Source organism: Hydra vulgaris, chromosome 13 (genome assembly GCF_038396675.1).
Source record: "Hydra vulgaris chromosome 13, alternate assembly HydraT2T_AEP".
NCBI classification, from domain to species: Eukaryota; Metazoa; Cnidaria; class Hydrozoa; order Anthoathecata; family Hydridae; genus Hydra; species Hydra vulgaris.
The window spans coordinates 20,865,001-20,887,500 of record NC_088932.1 but is presented as its reverse complement, the minus strand read 5'-3'; the positions used below and the strand labels follow the sequence as shown (position 1 = coordinate 20,887,500).

At 27.6% G+C, this 22,500-nt stretch overlaps 1 protein-coding gene across 1 annotated transcript in view; it reads right to left on the bottom strand.

The window, feature by feature from the left end:
* Positions 1 to 20,471, bottom strand: part of LOC100198882 (anoctamin-7) — a 40,980-nt gene extending 20,509 nt beyond the window's left edge. The window contains exons 1-4 of the mRNA XM_065816856.1: positions 20,199 to 20,471; positions 7,809 to 7,924; positions 4,626 to 6,011; positions 2,891 to 3,027 (exon numbers count right to left, since the gene is read on the bottom strand). Of these exons, the coding sequence (XP_065672928.1) occupies positions 2,891 to 3,027; positions 4,626 to 6,011; positions 7,809 to 7,924; positions 20,199 to 20,471 (1,912 nt within the window). The remainder of the gene's footprint in view (positions 1 to 2,890; positions 3,028 to 4,625; positions 6,012 to 7,808; positions 7,925 to 20,198) is intronic.
* Positions 20,472 to 22,500: the final 2,029 nt, after the last annotated feature.

Sequence of the window (22,500 nt, the reverse complement as noted above, 5' to 3'; positions counted from 1 at the left end):
GCAGTAAAAGAGCACTTGTAACTGCTGTACCAACAATTTTTAACTTTCCAAAACAACCTTCTACATTAAAATTAAAGAGAAAACAGCCTAAAAATAGACTTCGTTTACAAGATAAAATACAAAAAAAAAAACAAAAACAATGATAAAGTCGAATTAAATGAAATAAATAATGTTGAAAATAGTAGTACAAATAATGAAACTGTCAAAACTACTTTTAAAACTAAATATTTATCATCTCAAATTAAGATTTCTCAACTTAAAAAAAAAAACAACTCAAAAATCTGATAAGATAAAGCATGAGATGTTAAAAAAATGGTTCAATAGATCATATTATTAATTTATCTAAAAAATATTTAACAAACACCCAACTTCAAGTTTTTGAAAGTCAATTACATATGAATAATCGTGTTAAACTAGGAAAATGTTGGACTGTTAAAGATAAAATTTTGGCTTTGAGAATCATGTATTGCAGTTAACAAGCATTCAAAATGTTTAGAAGAGTTTTTTCATTACCTGCTAAAAGCACTATTTTAATGTTTCTTGAAAAGTCTTTTGGAACCCTAGAATCTGGTTTTTCCAATAAGGTTATGGCTTTACTAAAAATGCAAGTAGATACCATGAAAAAATTGGAACAAAACTGTAGTTTTGTTTTTGATGAAATTTCTTTAAAGCAACATCTTGATTATGACAAAAAAAATGACAAGATCATTGGAATTCAATCTAATGGCAAACCAGTAAACCAAGTACTTCTATTGGTGGTCCACAGGTTAAAAACAAAATGGAAAGAACCAATTGCATACTTTTACAGTAATACTACTATGTGTTCAACCAATTTAGCTAAGATAGTAAATAATACTATGATTCATCTACATAAAAAAGGTTTAGCTGTAAGATGTCTTGTTTGTGATCAAAGCTCAAGTAATATTAGAGCTCTCAAATTTTTAGGATTTTCATTATTAAATCAAATTTGACATCCAACTACAGGAGCAAAAGTTTATATAATATTTGATCCGCCACATCTTATAAAAAATGTTAGAAACATTTTAATAAAACATAACATTTTATCTGATGGTAAAATAATATCATGGAAGCATGTGGAAGAACTTTATAATTTGTCTAACTTCATGATCAAGGATCACTATTAGCCATGTGAATAAAATTGGCAACACAAATTTTTAGTAGTCAAGTTGCTACTGTTTTGACTTAATATGCTTCTGTGAAACTATTGCCTGAAAATGTTTTGTCAACAGCCTTTTTTATTGAAAAATAGATACTTTATTTGACATCTTGAATTCTAGTAAACTAGAAGCAGATAAACCAACACGCTCTGCTTTAACTCTAAATAGTGTTTTATACAAAACCTTGAAGATTTTAGAGTTTGGATTAAGGATTGATATTTATTTGGTGCTCGCAGCCAAAAAAGTATATCCAGTTATTGGGGTTTAGATGTCACTATTTCTAATATTCTTTGTCTTGCAAATGAGTTGCTTCATGAGGATTTTTTCAATATTTGCACAGCTCAGTTTAATCAGGACTGTTTAGAAAAATTATTTACATTAATACGAAGCAATTGAAGGCTGAAATGAATGACCAACAGCAACGCAATTTAGATCAGCATATAAAAATGCCTTAGTACTCCTTTCAATAGAACAATCTAAGTCTAACAGTAATTCTCCCTGAATCAGATTTCTCTGCAAATGAACAATTGATTTTCAAACAACCAACTGCAATATTTAAAAAGAAACTACAACCTTATGCATTACAAAATTTTTCAACTGATTCAGTTTGACAGTCAATTAAACAGGTTTTGAAATCAATTGCAGATGATTTGATAAAAAAAGTTCAAGTCTGTCAAAAAATTAGTACAAGTTCTTTCAAGTGTGATACCCTGTGAAAGTGATTTATTTAATACTGATTCTTTTTTACAAAATCTACTTCACAAAATGGAAACTGTTTTTATAATGCAAATGAAACTTTTATTAACTAAAAAAAATATTATACAACAAATTATTAAAGTAATAAAAAATAATTGCAATTTTACATTTCTTTATGATGAACATATCAATCATACTTTTCATTTACAAGAAAGTTTAATCAGACACTTTGTTTATATGAGAATATTTCATTTTATAAGGTTTTATAATCAAGGTTTGGCACCACAAAACAAGGCATGTAAAAAAAAGTTGGCTCGCATTATTCATGCTTGATTTTATTTAAAGATAATTCTTGAAACAAGATATTTCTAATTTAAACTTATTGTTTTTTCTCTCGGTATTATTAACTACATATTTAGCAACTAACTAAGGGTTATATATTTAAACTAATATGAAACGAATACAGTGATAACATGATTAAAACAAATTATGCAAAACATGTTAAGTTTACATCAAATTTTAACTGCATCAACATAATAATGTTAGATGATATATAAATGTTATATAAGCATTGTTATGAAATAGTTTTAAAATTCTTAGGCCTGTTTATATGTCTTATTATATAATAATATAATAATAACTTAATATTAGGTCAGAACAATGCCATTATTTAAATTTTAAAGTATATTTTAAAAAAAACTTTTTGATCTTTTTGATTTTTTGATGAACCATTTTTTTTCTAATCTCAAAAAAAGGATACCATAGATGAAGATACATGATTAAAAAGCTGATAAAATTACCCTACAATATGTAATATGTCTCTATATTACTAATTTTCCATGTTTCACTATTTTTTGACCAAATGCTATAGTACTATAAAGTTTTCTAGAAAGTTATAAATACTGCCAATATCAGAATAATTTAGACTGGGCTTTTAAATATTGTAATATTTACATAATATTTACTTGATCTGACTGAAAGTCTATAAAACAATTTAAATGAATAAAATAACTCACCTACTTCTTCATACTCTTCATATAGAAAAAGTTCTATATGCTTTTCAATCCGATAAAGTTGATAATCTTCCTCAAATATAGGTACATCTCTACCATGGGTCAAATGCTTCCAACTATTATACTTCTTTTTCAAGTAGCTGTAAAAAAATAAACAACTAAAAGTTCATTAAAACTACAGTTCATTTATCTAAATCTTTGCTGAAAGCGTATTCCTTGTTTACATTGTTTTTCATTTTAAACTGTTTAAATAACTTTTTTAAGAGCTGATAATTAAAAAAAGTTAAACAAAGTAATTTTACAAGCGTTATAAAATAATTCTTATATAATTTCAAACTTAAAGCATTTTTTCATGTTAAACTTTATGATAAACAACTTATTTATATAATGTACTTTTATATTTATAAAATAAAAAATAAATATAATTGTAATCAAACAGTAATTAACATTAAATAAGTTTTAAACCTATATTATGTTAATCATTGCTTGATTATTAAACAAGTTTACTTAGTAATTGCATTTTAGTAAAGTAAAAATCAAAAAAATTCAATAGAAAATAAAATAAAATAAAATACTACAATATAAATAAAATAAAAATAAAAATACAATAAAAGTTATCAAAAAAATAAAGTAAAATAAGATTAGTAAAATAAAGTTCACTGAAAACAAACTTTTCATTCAAATGAAAAATAAAAATAACAGTAGCGATTTAGTGAAAATCAAAAACTTCTTTTATGGCTATTTTATTTTATTGTATGGCTTTTTTAGGCTATTGTTTAATAAAAAATAGAGATGTCACATATATTCAATGATTATTCGGTATTCTGCTTACTTGGCTACTTTTTTTACTATTTGGTATTTGGACGAATATTGCAAACTATGTGGCAGTAATAGAAAATTATCCTAACAGAACTTGCTTAAGTTTGATTATTATTTACTTGTTGTGTACACAGTAAGTGGTTGTACACATAGTAAGTTTTTGAAAATTATGTTACATTTATTAGAAACTCGCAATCATTTGCTGTTATCAACTGATAAAAATGTTTTTATTATAACCTACTAGCTAAGACTTTTTTTCCGCTGCCAAATTGCAACAGAAAAAAAAACATGAAAACTGATTATGTATAACTCTATTTAGTTTAATTTTTTATTGTAAAAAATAGTCTGCATATTTATACTTAAAATCTAAGGTAGTAGGTTATGATAAAAACATTTTTATTGTTTGATAACAGCAAATGATTGTGAATTCCTAATAGATTTAACATACTTTCAAAAACTCACTATGTGCACTAGCACTTACTATGTACACTACCAGTAAATAATAAAACTTAAGCAAGTTCTGTTAGGATAATCTTTTGTGCTTGCTGACCACAACTTTTTAGGGTTTGTTGTCCGATTTATGCAAACAGTTTCATATAAAAACTAATTTCATTTGCAATTGGACTTTTCTTTTCCACATCTTCATATGTATGCATATTTTTTGGCCGAGCGCCTAGTCAAATAATTGGTATTAGACAAAATCACTATTTGTGACATCTCTACATAAAACTGTAATAAAACCTAAGATAATGAGCAAATATATATTAATGGGATGGATATGTCTATATTCCTACCCCATCTATATAGTAATAACATACCAAAACTTATACTGTTAATAAAAAAAAGTATAAAGTACAAATAAAAAGAATTAAATAGTTAAAAAATAAATTTAAAAATGGTTGAAAAATTTGCAACTTACGGCATTACAAACTCAGGTATGTTTCTTACTAACTGCTGACCACCCATTAGGACAACTAACTGGATGGATAATTCTAAAAAGCAACCTTGTTCTGAGCACCCCTCTAATCTGATATTTTCATTCATAAAATATTTTCGGTCTCCAGGCCATCCAACAAAATATGAATTTTTGAAAAAACCAACATAAAATACAGAAGAATATGTATTGCAAAACTGAAACCAAAACATTTTCACTGTAAACGACTTCTCAAAGTCACTTTTTGTTCTAGGATTTTCCCAATCTGTTAACTTTTTTGCAATCCATTTGTATAAATTTCGTAGTATGTTAATAATTATCAAACTGATAACACTAGCTGAACATGCTACTAACAATTTAGAGTTTGAGTGAGCTAAAAGAATAAAAACAGCTCCACGATAAACAATAACTCCAACCGTTGCAGCAATAACTAAACACATAAACAACAAAACAACTGATAATTCACCACACACTTTGAATAAATACTCTTTTTTGGAAATAAATGGTTCGATTGCTTTAGTAACTGGGTTAACATGCTTACGGACAGCTGCTTCACAATACTCAGGTCTCAGAGTTTCCTCCTCATAAAAATTCATTGAGTGCCATTTGTATGATAGAATGTGCTGGCGCCTTTTCCAGTACTCCAGATAAAGCACTGACCATAGAGACATAAATAAAGACAACATTGGAGTAGCATCATTATCAAAAACATGAGTTAATTGAGCATACAGACAAGTTTCATTTAAATAAAAATAATTACAGTCTTTATCACATAATGGACACATGTAAAATTGAGAACTGTTTTTCAAAGAACAAATATCTTTAGTTGGCTCAAACCACATTATAGAAAGTCCTCCGTATAAACAGCATAATATTCCCAAAAAAGAAACAGGAATTAAAAAAAGTGTATAAAAACCTAACCAATCAAAATAAAAAGCAACTTTAACACCAAAGTAGTCTTTGATTGCATCAACAGGTTGGTATTTAAAAATCTGCTTAAAAGAACCCCATTCTATATAGAGTTTTTTTCTTGTACTTAAAACTTGCCTTATGTCGCCTTTTGAAATAGGACCATCATGAACAGGATAACAATCAGTAAAAACATTTTCATGCATAAGATAGCTTAGACCATGTTTAATTTGATAATTAGAACACCATGATGTTGTTTCAAGTATATGAAAAACAATTCTTGAGCGATCAGTTTGAGTAAATAATTTATCCTTGTGATTACCATTGTAAAATTCATTTAACCGTGACTTGTCAAATATATCAGCAAAGTAAGTTTTGGTTTTATTGAAGTGTGAGTTTTTTATTATAAAAGGATCATATCTATTCCAATATGCCCAAAGTTTCTTTAAAGTTTTGCTATACCTAAAAAAAAGTATTAAACGAGAAATTTACAAATATTTTTGAAGAAGTAAAGTACTTTTTATTTTGATAAAATAAAATTAATGAAAATAAAATTTAAAAATATAAAACAAAAATCCTAGCCTTTTTGAGCTTTTTTATAACTAAGGACTAGCAGAAATTTATTTGTTTTCAAATTATTTTTTGCATGTAAATTTAAATTACAATAGTAAATAAAATTAAAATTGTTTGCATACTTTTTATTTTTATTTTCATGTGGCTATGTGTTTTTTTTAACTTTTTTTTTTCAGTTAAATATTTTAGAAAAAGATTGTGGTAAGAATATTTTTCAGCACTGTGAATAATATACATATATTTTTAATGTTATTCACCTACCAAGGCCAGGAGGGCCACTACAATATAGGAGAGACTACTTTATTGTGGTTACAACCCTCTCTCAACTCTTTGAAATATGAACCTTGACAAACAAGACTGCTGTACAGAAAAACAAGTTGAGTGCTGTACTTACTAGGGACCTAGTGGGGATTCTCGGAACTTCTCCCATATGAAGTGACTGCTTTAACACTACACCACTACTGCATTAGTATTAGTATAAAACATAAATACAAGTACTCATGTAAAAAATTTTGACAAAAATAGAATCAGACTGTTAACAAATAAAGTTATTATTATAAATATTTAAAAAAAAAATTATAACACATCCTATTTTTTGTAGCTGTAGTATCTATTATTCACATATTGTTATCTATTATCTAAAAATAACATCCAAATATTTTGAATCTATTATTCACATTATTTTCCAATTTTTTTGTATTTATAGCTTTTTTCACATCATTTTACCATATTTTTTTTTATTTATAGCCTTATTCACATTTTTGTATGTGGTACTTCATTTTCTGTTTAGGCTATCCTCTAATAAACTAAACATGTTTAGAGCATTTTTTTACTTAATTCCCTTTTACTTAATTTAACTTTTAATCTTAAATTCCTTTTACTTTTCTCTTATCTGAAATATTTGGTTGAACAATTGTATGAGCCATTTCATATGAAAACATCCAGGATATGCCACCTTAAGTTGTGGAATTTGCTGATTTTAGCGCCACTCAAAGTAATTAAGTTATGATCATTCTTAAAATTTCATGATCATTATGATATGCATTTGTTAAGTTTAACTTAAACCTAGATAAAGTGAAAAATAAGGTGGTCCTTACTTTTGTTGGGTCATTCATACCAAACCACCTAATTGGTGTCATATAAAATAACTTATTGGACCATGGGTATAGTCTTGTAGATTTGTTTTGAAATTTAACAAGTCCATTTAAATGTATAAATTTTTGAAATAATTGATAAAATATGATGGTGAAAAAGGTTTGGTAAACAAAAGAGAAGATTTCCAATTTAGTTGCATAAAAGAAAGAGTTAATCATAGTGGTGGAAATTCAAAGGTATGTATGATGGGGAAAGGTAAACTAGAGATGAAACGATAAATGCTACTTTTATAGGAATATAATAGGTTAAAATGTAATATATTTTGCTAAAAAACTTAGTAACAATTTTTTATTTTATAGATCTCAATAATGCAATCTTTCCAGTACTTGTGTAGAGGAGATTATTTAAAAAGAAATCTGAAAAGATCATAACTAGTTATATAAATATTTATCCCCACAATTTAATTAGAGTAAGGGTAATTAGGGCAAGAATAAAGGTATTTAGTTAAGGGTAGAAGGAGTTTACAAATCTATGATGATAATCATCAGAATAGTAATATCACAATAAAAATCCATAAATTAATATTATTACCATAAATTAACTTTAATATCATTTTGAACAGTCGGAAGATGTAACTTTAAATCCTCAGCAGCATCACATAAAACATCAAATGGAGCATAAACAATCCAAAATTTTGTTTTTTTATCCTAAATATGTAAAATAAATATTTATTAAAAATAAAAACTATTTATTTAATAACCCATCTTCTTGTTAATATAACACAAACGCAAAACATGCAAAACAATTTATAAAAACAAAAATAAATATTTAACTATATATTTAAACTATTTTTTTGTTTTGTCACATTTTTACCACTAATTTTAACCTGTATTTGTAGTTATTTATTACTGTACCCAGAGTATGCAAAAAATAGCTAACATAACTAAATTTCAGACATGAAACTAACTCCAAACATTTATACTTTTGTACTTATGTCAAATAAGGATGCTTTGCAAAAATTGCAATGATTGGAGTCTGGCAACAAAAAAGCCCTAAAACTTTGGCCATAACTACCCCAAATATGAGAGCAACAAGTTAAAAAAATATTTTTTTTACTATTTTTAACCGAAGCTATATTAATTCATAAATTTTAAACTACAAATTTTTATATGGCCATAAGTATGTATAACTTTTGAATGTTAAAAGATTATTGCATCAAACTTAAAATTTATCAATGAATTTAATTATTCCATTATTATTTCATTATATTTCCAAAATATCATGCCCGATAGTTTAAGGTGCTGTTTGCAGGAAGTAGCTACTTTTAACTACTCCAGGTCAAGTCAGGTTCAGGACCATCATGATCACCCTGTTACTGGTATTATGTAACCAGTACCACCTGCCCTATACCCTGCTGCCTTGTAGAGTGTGCTTTTTCAAAAGCTAGGAGAAACAAACTCCAACCTGAAAATCCCCTGCCTTGGGGCTCTTGCTTGTTAAAGACTAGAGATGGTGTCTCAATAAAAACACTCATCTTGGGCAGATGTTAACTGCATTCAGCAACTGTCTTGTAGGAGGCCTCCTAGGCAAAGACTTTAGGAGTAAGCAGAATAATTCTGTTGACCCTTCTTTATCTATTAGGCAGGCATAAATGTAAACCTGTATTACATTGTTTCCTGCCTAGGATGATAAATGCTGGATCTTCTTGACTCTTCTCATATGTTTTTGCCAGTGCCTCCTTGATTGTGACTATGCAACTCTTTCTGTTATATCCAAATGAATACACAGCTCTAAAACTCAGTTCTCATTGCTTGGCAGGCCGTGCTTTATCTATGAATGAGTCAAGTTCTCTTCAAATTAAATATGTCAAAAGGAAATCAAAATATTAAACATAAAAAACCATCACCATCACCTTACTGTTTTAATATATCTTTTACTAATGTTCATGGTCTACAAAGCAATCTACCATCAGTTGAATCTTACCTCTCACAAAATTCACCAGACTTGCTTAGTGAGACTAATCCAAATTCTCAAAAGTCACATGCTTGCCTTAGGGGTATACATACACATCAATTCACCTATTTGTCATGAAATCAGGTTAGAAATCCTCTGAACATTCATTTATGTGCTTCCGCTTAGCACCTCTTCACTCTATCACCTTTCTCTTTGTTGTTTATCTTTCTCCTTTTTCCCAAGACTGCACTCTTTTAGACATAATTTCTGATCAAATTGGTTATGCTCTCTCTCTCTCTCTCTTTACCCCTCCGCCAATATTGTTATTACTGGTGACTTTATTGCTCATCCCACTGAATGGTTTGGCTTTAACGCCACTGACCCTGCTGGCACTAAAGCCTATAACTTCTGTATTTCTCAATCTCTTACTCAGATGGTTAACTTTATGACTTGTTTTCCTGGCAACCCTAATCATTTGCCTTCACCCCTTGATTTATGTCTGGTCTCTGATCCTAGCTTGTGTTCAGTTTCTCCTTTTTCTCCATTAGGTGGTTCTGACCATGCAATGATCTCTTTAAATCTTTAATCTCAAATTCATTTTTGGAATCACCACTACTTACTACTACCTTATAGCTGATTGAGAAGCTTTTCTTGATTTTCTTCATGACGGTGCTTGGGCTGATGACTTTTCCCTCTCAGCTAAAAAATGCGTCTCCAACATAACCCCCTCTATTAAAGCAGGAATGGATGCTTTTATTCCTTCTTGTCAGTTCCAAGCCTTATTCTACTCCATGGTTTTCACCCTCTTTTGCAGCTGCTGTATCGAATCATATTTTTTTTTTCATCTTTTTCAAAAGAACAACTCTCTTAAGAACAAACAGCTATTTATTATTGCAAGAAATCAATGTAAAAAGGTACTGTCAGATGCTAAGCTCCATTATTCTCAGTTTACTAAATCTTATCTCAGAAGTTCTAGAAGATCTCAGAATCTCAGAATATATCTCAGAAGACTCTAGAGATTTTTGGAAAACAGCATTGTTAACAAAGGAAGGTTGAACATTTCATCTCTCATTCATGAGGCTGATCTTATTACCTCTCCCAAGGATAAAGCTAAACTATTTGCAAAGAACTTTTTTTCTAATTTGACTCTTGAATCTTATGGCAATTCTCTTACTTCTATTTCAATTAAACAGGTCGACCCATTGTTAGACATTCAAATCACTCCAATTTCCATTGCTAAAGTCATATCTTGATTAAACTCTTCTACGGCTTGTGGTCCAGACAACATTTTCATAAGTGCTTGACTGAGTCTTGTTTTCCTGCCTGCTGGAAAATGGCATCTTTTATTCCAATTTTCAAAAACTCTGGTAAACATTCTAACCCCTCCAATCATTATCCAATCAAATCCAAATAAAGATTTTATTGTGCATTAGATAAAAGTGGAGACACTTGGGCTATTGCTCTTGACATATCTAAGGCTTTCTACAAAGTTTGGCATGTTGGTCTTCTCCATAAGCTTGTTTTGTGTATCTGGAAAAGTTTTTGAGATTATCAAATTGTTTCTTTCTAAGCCCTTTATTAAAGTTATCCTCAAAGGCAAACACTCTTCTTTATTTCCAATAACTTCTGGGATACCTCAAGGTTCTATCCTTGGTCCTATTTTGTTTCTTACATACATTAATGATCTTCCCAACAACTGTACATCTAAAGTAGCTCTTATTGCTGAAGACTCAACTTTATACTCCTGTTTTGCCAAAAAGTCTTCATTTTTTGATCGCTTAAAACAGGCAGCCAATCTTGAATCTGATCTCACTTCTATAACTGATTGGGGCTCACAGTGGCTTGTAAAATTAAACTCTAACAAAACTCAGTTATTTACTGCAAACAACTATTGCAGTACTGTCGACATTCTTATATTGATGAACAGCAACCCTCTCACTGAGTCCTCTTCTTTACATCTTCTTGGATTATCATTTACTACTGACCTTTCATGAAAACCATATATACAATTGATTGCTAAATTAGCATCTGTTAAGGTTGCTTCTCTTTATTGTGCTCGCCATTTTCTCTCTCTTGATTCCGTTCTCCACCTATACAAATCTATTATTCGTCCTTGTATAGTATACTGTTGTCATATTAGGGCTGGTTCTTCTAATGATAATCTTTCTTTTCTATATAAGGTCCAAAAATGCATTGTACACATAGTTGGGCCCAGTCTATCTGCTTGCTTGAGCCACTTTCCTATCATTATAAAGTTGCATCTCTTTCTCTTTTCTACAAATACTATCATGGTGCTGCTCGAAGGAGCTTTCATCTCTAGTTCCATCGAGCAAAACTCATTCTCCCTTGACTCATTCATCAAAATCTCATTCTTTTACTGTATTTATCCCTGCATGCTCCAAAAACTTTTGTCTAGCTTTTTTCCTGGCACTTCAACCTTTAAGAACCTCTCCCATCTTCATGTTTTCCTGACTCACACAACCTTCAACTTTTATATATACATATATATATATACATAATTTTTATATATAAAATAATTTTTATATGTGAGTGTGTGTGTATATATATATATATATATGTATATATATATATATATATATATACATATATATATATATGTATATATATATATATACATATATATATATATATATATATATATATATATATATATATATATATATATGTATATGTATATATATATATATATATATATATATATATATATATATATATATATATATATATATATATATATATATATATATATAACTACCAATTTGATAATAAACAATATAATGAAAAAGGTATGCCAAGCAAAAAAAAAAAAAAAAAAACACATAGTTACAATATAGCTTCAACATAGTTACAATATAGCAATTAAATATTTCTATTATCTAACTTTGTACAGTTAAAAAAATCTTGACAAAAGCATTAAACATAGCACTACTGATGAAAATAGTGAAAGGCCTCTAGTGCTTTATTATCATTTATATATATATATATATATATATATATATATATATATATATATATATATATATATATATATATATATATATATATATATATTTTAAAGAAATAAATCTTTTTTCAAATTTCTAAAATTCAATTAGTGTTTTTTTTTGCTTGGTATACCTTTTTCCACAAATTTGCAAGCAACCACTAATTAGAGTTGGAAGTTACTGGAAGAGAAAAGATGAAGATTGTAGAGCAAAATATCGATTGACAGACGACTTAAAGAATTCCAAATTATATGAATCAGGAAAGCATGATGAAGGAAGCGAATTCCAAAGAACTGATGTTTGAGGGAAAAAACTAGACAAATAAGAGTTTTTAGAGAACTTAGGAACAGTCACAATAAAAGGATAAGACTTAATTGAATGACGGGTAACACGAGAATGAATTTTAGTAGATGGCACAAGAGACGCTAGCTCTTTACAGCAGTGCCCATTATAGTATTTGTAGAAAAGAGGTAGTATCATCAGCGAACAATGCCACCTTAGATGTGAGAATGTCTGGAAGATCGTTAATGTAAATTAAAAAGAGTATAGGGCCTAGGATAGAACCTTGAGGAATCCCTGAAGTTACAGAACAAGAAGAAGAATGCTGGCCATTGAGGACAACTTTTATACTATGATTGGAAAGGAAGGATTCAGTAATCTTAAAGATGTTACCAGATACACCATAAGTAGAAAGCTTATGGAGAAGACCAGCATGCCAAACTTTATCAAACCCTTAAGAAATGACAAGAGAAACGGCCTTAACATCTCCACTAGACCAGTTCAAAAAAAATATTTTTCAATAATTAAGTGGCTCGATGTTTAAATGTTGTTAATTGATGAAAAAAAGTAAATCATTAAAGTTTTAAAGCATTATTCCAATATTTAGTAACAGCTCAATTAAGTTTACTTTTCAATGGGGTACTAAAATAAAATAAAAAGTTCCTTAAAAGTAGGTCAACCTGGTACTCAATGGAAGCAAAATAATATATAAATTTCATAAATAATAATTGTTTTATAAAAAATAAATTAAAAATTTTTTATTTTTATTAAAAACTTGTAAAAATGTACTTTTTTTATTTCTAGTTAAAAACCATAGTTTTTGTGCAATTAAATCTAAAATAATGATTGTAGTATAAAATTATCATTTTTTTTGAAATTTTTATATAATTTTGCTAATTTTAAGACCCAACATGACATACTTTTGAAAAAACTTCTTTTTTTTAAAATAATAGGGACTTGTTAAAAAGTAAAGTTAATTGAGCTGTCCCTAAAACACATTATTTAAGTTAGCAATTTTGAACTAATTTTCCTGACCACAGGCTGGAATACAAGACTCTGATTAGCACTTGTTAAATAGTTTTGAATGTATAGACAACCGCCCAGAAGAACACTTCTGCAAAGCTATAACAGATAAGTTGTCTGGGCCACAAGCTGTAAAAGAGTCTAGGCAGGAAATCACTTTAGATACAGAAGCAAAGGCTAGAATGCAACTAGTGAAATCAAGAGATGATATCAATGAAAAGTTCTTAGTAAACAATTCAGCTTTGTCTTTAGGTGAGATGACAAAGTCTGAACAATACAAGAGGGTGGAATAACAGATTTGCCCTTACTACTGATACTGTTAATGATTCTCGGGAAGTCACGAGAGTCTAATTTTTGTGATGAAATACGAGATTTCATGACCTGAAAATAGCGGGCTTTGGCTTTAGACAAAACCTTTTTACTATGGTTCCTAGCAGTAATAAACAGACATCTGTTTTCTGGAGAATTGTTTTGCTGATAGATATATAAAAGTAATGGTTTCGATTGGAAATTGCAGCAGCACAATGTGAGGAAAACCATGGAGAAGAGTAAGGCTTGACCTGGAAATGTCGAGAGGGAACTAAATGATTCCATGCCAGCTTGAATCCACAAAGTTATGTAGGAAGCACATTTGTCAACAGGAAGACAAAAGATTTCTACCCAAAGGCCATCTCAAAGAAAATCACGTAAAGAGTTCTAGTCAGTTTAAAGATAGTTGTAAGAGGTACAATGATAGGGGGATTCAGATGATGAAGAAGAATGAGATAATAGTTTTAGAGAGATCAAACTGTGATCAGAGGCCCCTAAGGGTAAATGTGGAGAAACTGAGCACTGACTATGATCAGAAACAAAACATAAGTGGAGTAGGAAGGTAAATGATTCCGGTTGTCTGGAAAGTGAGTTGGAAAGTTGACTATTTAAGTTAGGGATTGAGAAAGGCAAAGGTTGTGGGTTTTAATGCCTGCAGAGTAACTGACACTAGAGCCAAGAGAGAATTCTTCTCTAATATTTGAGTTTGTATTTCTAAATTATAAACTTATTAAAACACATGTATTTCACACAAAACATGGAACAATGGAACAATTACAAAATTTTTAATGACAAACTTCATAAAAAACTCCTAATATTTGTCCTCCTTTTGCCTCAATCCCATCCAATATTCGCCAGTGAATAGATTCATAAAGTTAGTTATAAAATCCTGGGGTATGTTGTGCCATTCTCTTTGAAGTACTTCAAAACAATCTTCAGCATTTTGGGGAGCATGTTCGACCTTCTTTCTATCCAGGTAATCCCAAGTATGATTAAATATATTCAAAACTGGACTCTTGGGAGGTAAGGTCATCAATTTCAGTACTCCTTCTTCTGCCATTTCATTTAAATAAATTTTTGTCACTCGGGAACAATGTTTTGGGTCATTGCAGAATAAAATTATGACCTATTAGTCTCATTCTGGATAATACAACATGGTGCTTTAGGATATCTACATAACGTTCCCTGGTGAGTCGCCCTCCTATTTTGATCAAATCACCTACTTCAGATAAAGATAAACAGCCCCAAACTTGTAAAGAGCCTCCTCTGTGTTTATTAGTAGGGTTTAAACACTCGGGCTGATAGGCTTCTTCAATTCTTCTTCAAACATATTGGCGCCCTTTTGTTCCAAAAATTTCGAATTTAGACTCATCAGTGTACAGAGCCCGATTAAAAATTTCCTGGGCCCAATCATTGTGTTGTTTTGCATATTTAAGTTGTTTTTCTTTATTGCCACATGGTAATAATGGTTTTTGATTTGCAACACACCCAATTTAAGTAGGTGCCGTCGAATAAAAGAAGAGCTGACATTTTCCCCAGTTGCTGTGTTAATGTCTTTGCCAGCTTGGTTGATGCTTTTTTTGTATTTCTTATAGATAGTGTTTTTAAATATTTATTGCCATCTTTTGTTAGCTTAGGAAGTCTACCACTTTTCTTTCTATCTTCAAGGGAGCCAGTTTCTCTAAACTTTTTAATGATTTTCGTAACAGCATTCTTTGAATATCCTGTTTTGGATTTAGTTGTTATGACACATCGTTTTAATAAATAAACATACAAATCCCTCATGTTTTCTCATTAATTTTGTTTATTTATTCAAAATAATATATTCTTTCAACTTTTCTTAAATATTAATAAACTTAAGTACGCTTTAAAAATATTAAATAGGAAAAAAATTGTAAATACGTCTAATTAAACAAGTGGTCTAAAATTTATTCACAGTACTGTATATATAAACAGGCATGTGTATATTTACAAATATATGCAGATACATGTATATATAAAAGTAACAAAATATATTAAAAGAATAGATAAAATTATGGGAAATTAAACAAAATACAAAAATTTATAGAATAATCAACTTTGCTTAGTATTCTCTAACAGCAAAGTTTTTTTTTAACCTCTAGTATCAACCAAATAGGGGTTGATACTAGAAGTAAAAAATAATGTGATATATCTTTGAAATTTTAGTTATAAATGTGTTTTTGTTTTCCAGTAAGTAACTAATGTAAAATGTGATGTATCTTTGAAATTATAATTATTTATTTTTATTGCTTTTTCAGTTATTAACTAATAAAAAATGTGATATATTTTTGAAATTGTGGTTATATATGTTTCTGTTGTTTTTCGAGTTATTAGCAGAAACTGTGAAGTATCTCTAAAATTATACCTATTTATATTTATTTTTTCAGTTTGAATTTTATGACACTTGTGATTATAAGTAACTAAATATAATAAAAATAGAAACTTATAATTATTGTTTAATATTAATATTTTATTAAGATTCTAATAAGATTTTAATAAGATTCATATATCATGAAAAATAAAACATTTTTATTATATTTGTTAAATTCTTTGTTATTAAAATTAAAATGGAAATTTTAACTTTATTAAGTTTTAATTTTAAGTTTTTCATACATTAAATGAAGGTAGCTGAGGAAAAGAAAAAAATTTGTTTGATACAAATCAAGAAATTAAGAAAAAAATAAAGTGGCTGGGGTAAAAGATTTTTTCTTTCATTTTCCTTCCTTTTCACTTAAAGCTGTGACCTTCAAAGTAGTAATGAAAAAAAGGTACTCCCCACTAACGCCACACTCTCACTCTTATTAAACTAATGAAAAAAAATTTGAATGTGATTTCTTTACCTGTTTTTTCCTTAAAAACTATCATTAGGACATAAAATGCAGGTGAGCGTTTATGTCTGTATAACTTCAGGTTTTAATGCATTCAATATTTAAAGATTGATTTTATTAGCAAATAAATATTTGTAATAAAGTTTCAACTTATTTGAATACTGAAATGGTAATAAACAAAATGAATAATAGAAGAAAAACAAGAACATATAGTAAAAAACTTAAACACATTAAAGTTTCCCAAAATTACCATTACACTAATTAATATAAAATTTCTAAATTCATTTTTAGATCTGCATAAAGAACAAATTCTAAAATGAGCTTTAAATGAAAATTGTGAGAAACGAATTAAGAATGTAAACAAAAATCTAATAATTATATCAACATGATGTATGCAATTGATTGACTGCAAGTTTAAATTTGATGTATTTTTGTAGGGTCCATATTTTATAAGAAAAAATTACAACTTTTTCTGATTGAGATATTATTTTTATTTTTGTTTATTCTTCACGGAGGTGAAATGAATGCAAATCTACAACAAATGAAGAAAATATTGCAGAAATACATGAAATTTCTTTTACTGAAAAATTTTGAGTCTCTCTGCAGTCCATGGCATCCACATAAACATAAAGGCTTATTTATAAGCCTTTATGTTAATGTAAATACCATGGACTCTAAAGACTGCTTTTTGAAAAAAAGGTATTCAAAACTAAAAATCCTTGAAACTAAAAATCCTTAAAACTACAAATACTCAAAACTAAAAATCTTTTAACTATAATGCGTCAAATGCTGACTAGTTGACTATAACTTGAAAAACATCTTTTCTTTTGCGAGGAAGAATCATCTCTGTATATGTACTTTATATATAAAAACTATATTTATCACTTAGAATATATGCATAGTTATGCAATATGATATTTTGCATATTTTTTTCACTTTTAAGGCCAGTACAAAATTAAACGCTTTATAAATTTCTAGTAATAATCTTATTATTTAAACTTTCAGTAATAGTTAATGTTGTGGAGATAAAGCGCCAGGCAATATCTATGACAGCCGGTACAAATTAATTAATGAACAAGTTAATTCAGTTACTAAATAATGTAACATTAATAATAAGCTTTCTTGGTTTTTCTCTTGTTTGTTATTGCTTTTAAGTCGACCGATTGCAAGTTTGATTTGAAGTTTTTAACTGTAATAGATTGAACAACTTCTGCTGGTAGACTATTCCATCCATCAAAAGCCTTGTTGCAGAAAAAATATTGCCTTCTCAAACAATTTGTGACCAATTCAGGGTTCATTTGATGTTTTTCTTCTCTAATGTTAGATGCAGGACCTTATGAGCAAATAGAGTTTATTGTTTGATTTTGTTTAATACCAATTATTTCAATACCTTTAAATATTTTGAATTGCTAGATCAAGTTGCCTCTTACCCGCCTAGTCTCCAAAGAAGTCAAACTCAAAATTTCCAATCTTTTTTCATACTCAAGATCTCTTAGTTCCAGTAACATTTTTTTTAGCTCTTTGTTGAACTTTTTCTAGTTATATAATATTTTTTGTATAATATTAACTCCATGCTTGAATCAAAAACTCTAACTTATGGTCTAACATATGTACAACACAGTGTTTTTATTAGATCTTTATCCTTGTACTTGAATGTATTATTTAGTAGTGACAGCATACTATTTTCTTTACTAGCTGCATATTTTACTTGTGTGGCCCATTTCAAATCACTTAATATATAAACACATACATAAACACATGTCTTTTTCTAGTTTTTCATTCTTTTTCTGATGAAAAGAATGATATATTATTAGGAATTAATTTATTTTGTGGTTTAAGTCTGTAAATGTCACCAATTTTCATATTATTATTAACAAAAAAAAAAACAAAAAAAAAACTATCAGACAAACAGTATAATTTGTGTTGAATAAAATTGAAAACAAAATAACAAATACTTTTGTTCAGGTGAAAAAAATGAATTCGTAAATAAGCAAATAACACAAGTTAAAACTTTAGAAATTAAACATAAAATTTTTTTTTAAATGTTAAAAAAACTTATAATGGAAAATTAGGGGTAATGTATATAGTTTAAATAAAAGAGCTAACGTCTCTTAAATAAAAGAGCTAACGTCTCGAAAGAGCTAACGTCTCTTGTGCCATCCACTAAAATTCATTCTCGTGTTACTCGTCATTCAATTAAGTGTCATCCTTTTTCTGTGACTGTTCCTAAGTGCTCCAAAAACGCTTATTCGTCTAGTTTTTTTCCTCGAACATCAGCTCTTTGGAATTCGCTTCCTTCATCTTGCTTTCCTGATTCATATAATTTGCAATCTTTTAAATCGTCCGTCAATCGTTATCTTGCTCTACAATCTTCATCTTTTCTCTTACAGTAACTTCCAACTTTAATTAGTGGCTGCTTGCAGCCTTGTTGGAAGCGAAGATGTTTAAAAAAAAAAAAAAAAATAGGCTGTATTCATATTCATTTACTAGTTCAAATACTTAATGTAGATTCTCATAGGTTCCCTAAATTGTTTTGTACTTTTTGTACAAAATAAAGATATTAAATGTTCAAAATTTACCTCATTATTTTAAAGCCAGTTTATAAATAAATTGTAAATGTTGATCTTTACTTTATATTTTTTTCATGAAGCTATACTGTTAAATAGTTTAAATATATAAACTAATTCCATATATACATAGTATTTTAAAAGTTAATGTCTATTATAGTTCTGAATAAAACTTAAAATTTTATAACTTTTTTTTTATAAAAAATTATTGTATTATATACGTAACCACAACTGATTTTTATGGTTACAAAAAATACTATAATACTTAGATCAATTTTTTAATTAGTAGAATAGAATATTAAAAATAAATTTTATTACATGGTTTTGAATATCTGTGCAATGTCATTTGGGAATGGAACATTTATTAATTTATTTTATTTATTGAGATGACACCTTTTCATTTCATCAGCCTGATGAAGTGAAACAATGCCAATCTGATGCTGACATAAAAGATGTAAGAAAGATATCGAGACAATGCCGGTGTGTTATTTGGGCAATATGCAAAAGATTATTAGTTATAAAAGAGTTGTGTGAGTTGTTTAAAATAAATTTGAAAAAAATCTTAAAGTGGCTCACATGAGAGTATAATCAAGTAATATATCTATTATATGGGATATTTAATTTTTAATATTTTTTAGAAGCTTTAAATAATTCATAATTTAATTTGTTTTTAATTTCATCTAATAGTTACTTTTTAAGAATAGAATAAGCAATTACACTGAACAACCAAAACCATTCTGTGACATAAAATGGTTTTGATTGTTCAATTAAACTAGCCATAAAAATTTTCAAAAAGTAGCCATTTTAACAATTATTATATGAACCATATTTATGTTACCTATACTCAAACAGTTTCAATTTATAAAAAAAGATTACTAAAAACGTTTCTAAAAAAACTTGAATAAAAAAAGCATTAAAAAATTGTTTAAAAACTTACATAAAGCAACAACAAAAAACTTATGTACGATAAGAATAAAATAATTAAGGAAAACTTACATTTGACAAGATCGCCTTTTTAGATAATTTAAGTCTTTTCCTTAGCAAAGCTTCAAAGAAACTGTGCCTTTTTTGACTTTTACTTTTATCTCCATCATTATCAGCTGCTAAAACTAAATCAATGTGACAACTTTTTCCATAACTTAATACTTGGTCATTATCATGATAATATGAAGAGCCAACTTCTACGTTAACATTATAATTATTTTTTTGATTTTCATAATTAATAAAGTTGACAGCTTCTGGAATTTCTTTTGTCATATTATTAAACATTGTACTGAAATTTAGAAAAATCATTTAGAAAAAAATTGAGCATTTTTTGGAATTTAAAAGCATAAACAACAAAAATAACATAATATTTTAAGAAATGTGTAAATAAATTTTATTCGTGTTTTAGATGTCTTAAACATGTCTTGTGTCCACTGGGTTAACAAAAAAAATTCTTTATTTTAAGGGAATATTAATTTTGTTACAAAATTAAACTATGTTCTTAAGTGATGCAATGCGTAAAAATTTAGATTACATTGAATGGTTTTTTTTAATGCCTCTATTTAACAGTGTTTTACTAAACTTTTAATGAATTAGAACCTAATTAAAATAAATTTAAAAGTTTAGTAAAGTTTAATTTAACACAATGTAAAAACTTGTCATCAACAAAGAAATTTTCTAAGTATTTTAAAATTTCTGAAATTACAATTATTACTTTATATATTCGTATTTTATTTTGAAAAAATAAATATAACAAACTAGTAACTTATACCTTTAATACACTTACTTTGATATTCGTCGATGCTATTTTTTATAAAAAGTATTATTAGTTTTTATTACATTGTATTAATTTGTATCACTACACATTTGAGTAAAAAGAATAAAAATTAATTTATGAAATTAAATAAAGAATAAAAATTAACTAATTTATGAAATAGAAGATAAAAAGATAAGATTTTTTAAAAAACAGATTTAAAAAAGTTATTCAGTGTGACCTTGATCATATTAATTTATTTATTTTTCTTTGAATTCAAATACAATGAATTAGATTAACTATGATGTATGAATATGTTAAACTAAATTTAAATATAAATAAATAATTTTAAAATAAATTATGTATAAACTTAAATATAAATAAGTTTAACAACTAACTTAGTCAACTAAATACGTGTTTAAGACGTCTAATGAACGTGTTACAGTATTAATACGTATTTTAGACGTCTGAACCACGTCTAGTACCCTCTAAGAATAATGAAGGCGGACGGGTATTTCAGGTACTCCAGGCAAGTCCGTAAAAGACGGTTTCAATAACATTTATTTCGCATTAGAGATGTTTTTTAAGGACTTACTTAAAGGGGTGCCTGATATACACTTTTGCCATAATGAATATGTTTGTCTGTCTAAAACTTAATTTATTACTTAAATTAAAAGTATAAATTTTAATTTTAACTAAATACAAAAAATTTGTATGCTTTCAATGCTTAAAATACGAGTTTAAAATTTTTATATTTTCAATTTTATTTCTACAATTTTATTTATTAAACAAAATTTTTATAATTAAACTTTGAATACCGTATTTTTTTCGTTCGCTGATTCTAAGTTAAACATGATAATTATTTTGCGAAGCATTTAATATTATCAAGTTTTCGATATGCGTAAAGTATGAATAAAATTTGTTAAAGATTATCGAACTATTTTTTTATTTTAAATTTAAAATTGGCGCGAGTAACAATATCACGTGAGCTCAACACGTTTTATCACGTGATTATTAAAATATCGATACACCTACTCGATGTAGTAAAAAAATGCATAACATTAAAAAAGACAAACAATAAAAAAAACTGTTTTATAAACTTTTTTATAAAAGCTATTCATAACATTTTTATATATTTAGATTTCTTTTCTCTGCATAATATTAAAAAAGACAAACAATAAAAAAAGTTTCATAATTTTTTTTGTAAAAGCTATTCATTGCATTTTTAAATATTAAGATTTCTTTTCACTTCCTCAATTTTTTGAAGAAACTTTTTTTTAAAAATTGAAATTGATTTTTTTCATTACATTAGTTTAGATTACAATTTATCAGAACAGTGATACAATTTTTAAAGGGCATGCAGGTCTATAAAGTATGAAGAACTCTGACAACGTGCTCTACATCCACATCATACATGAGCTAGATAATTTACAAAACATATATATATATATATATATATATATATATATATATATATATATATATATATATATATATATATATATATATATATATATATATATATATATATATGTATCATATATATATATATATATATAT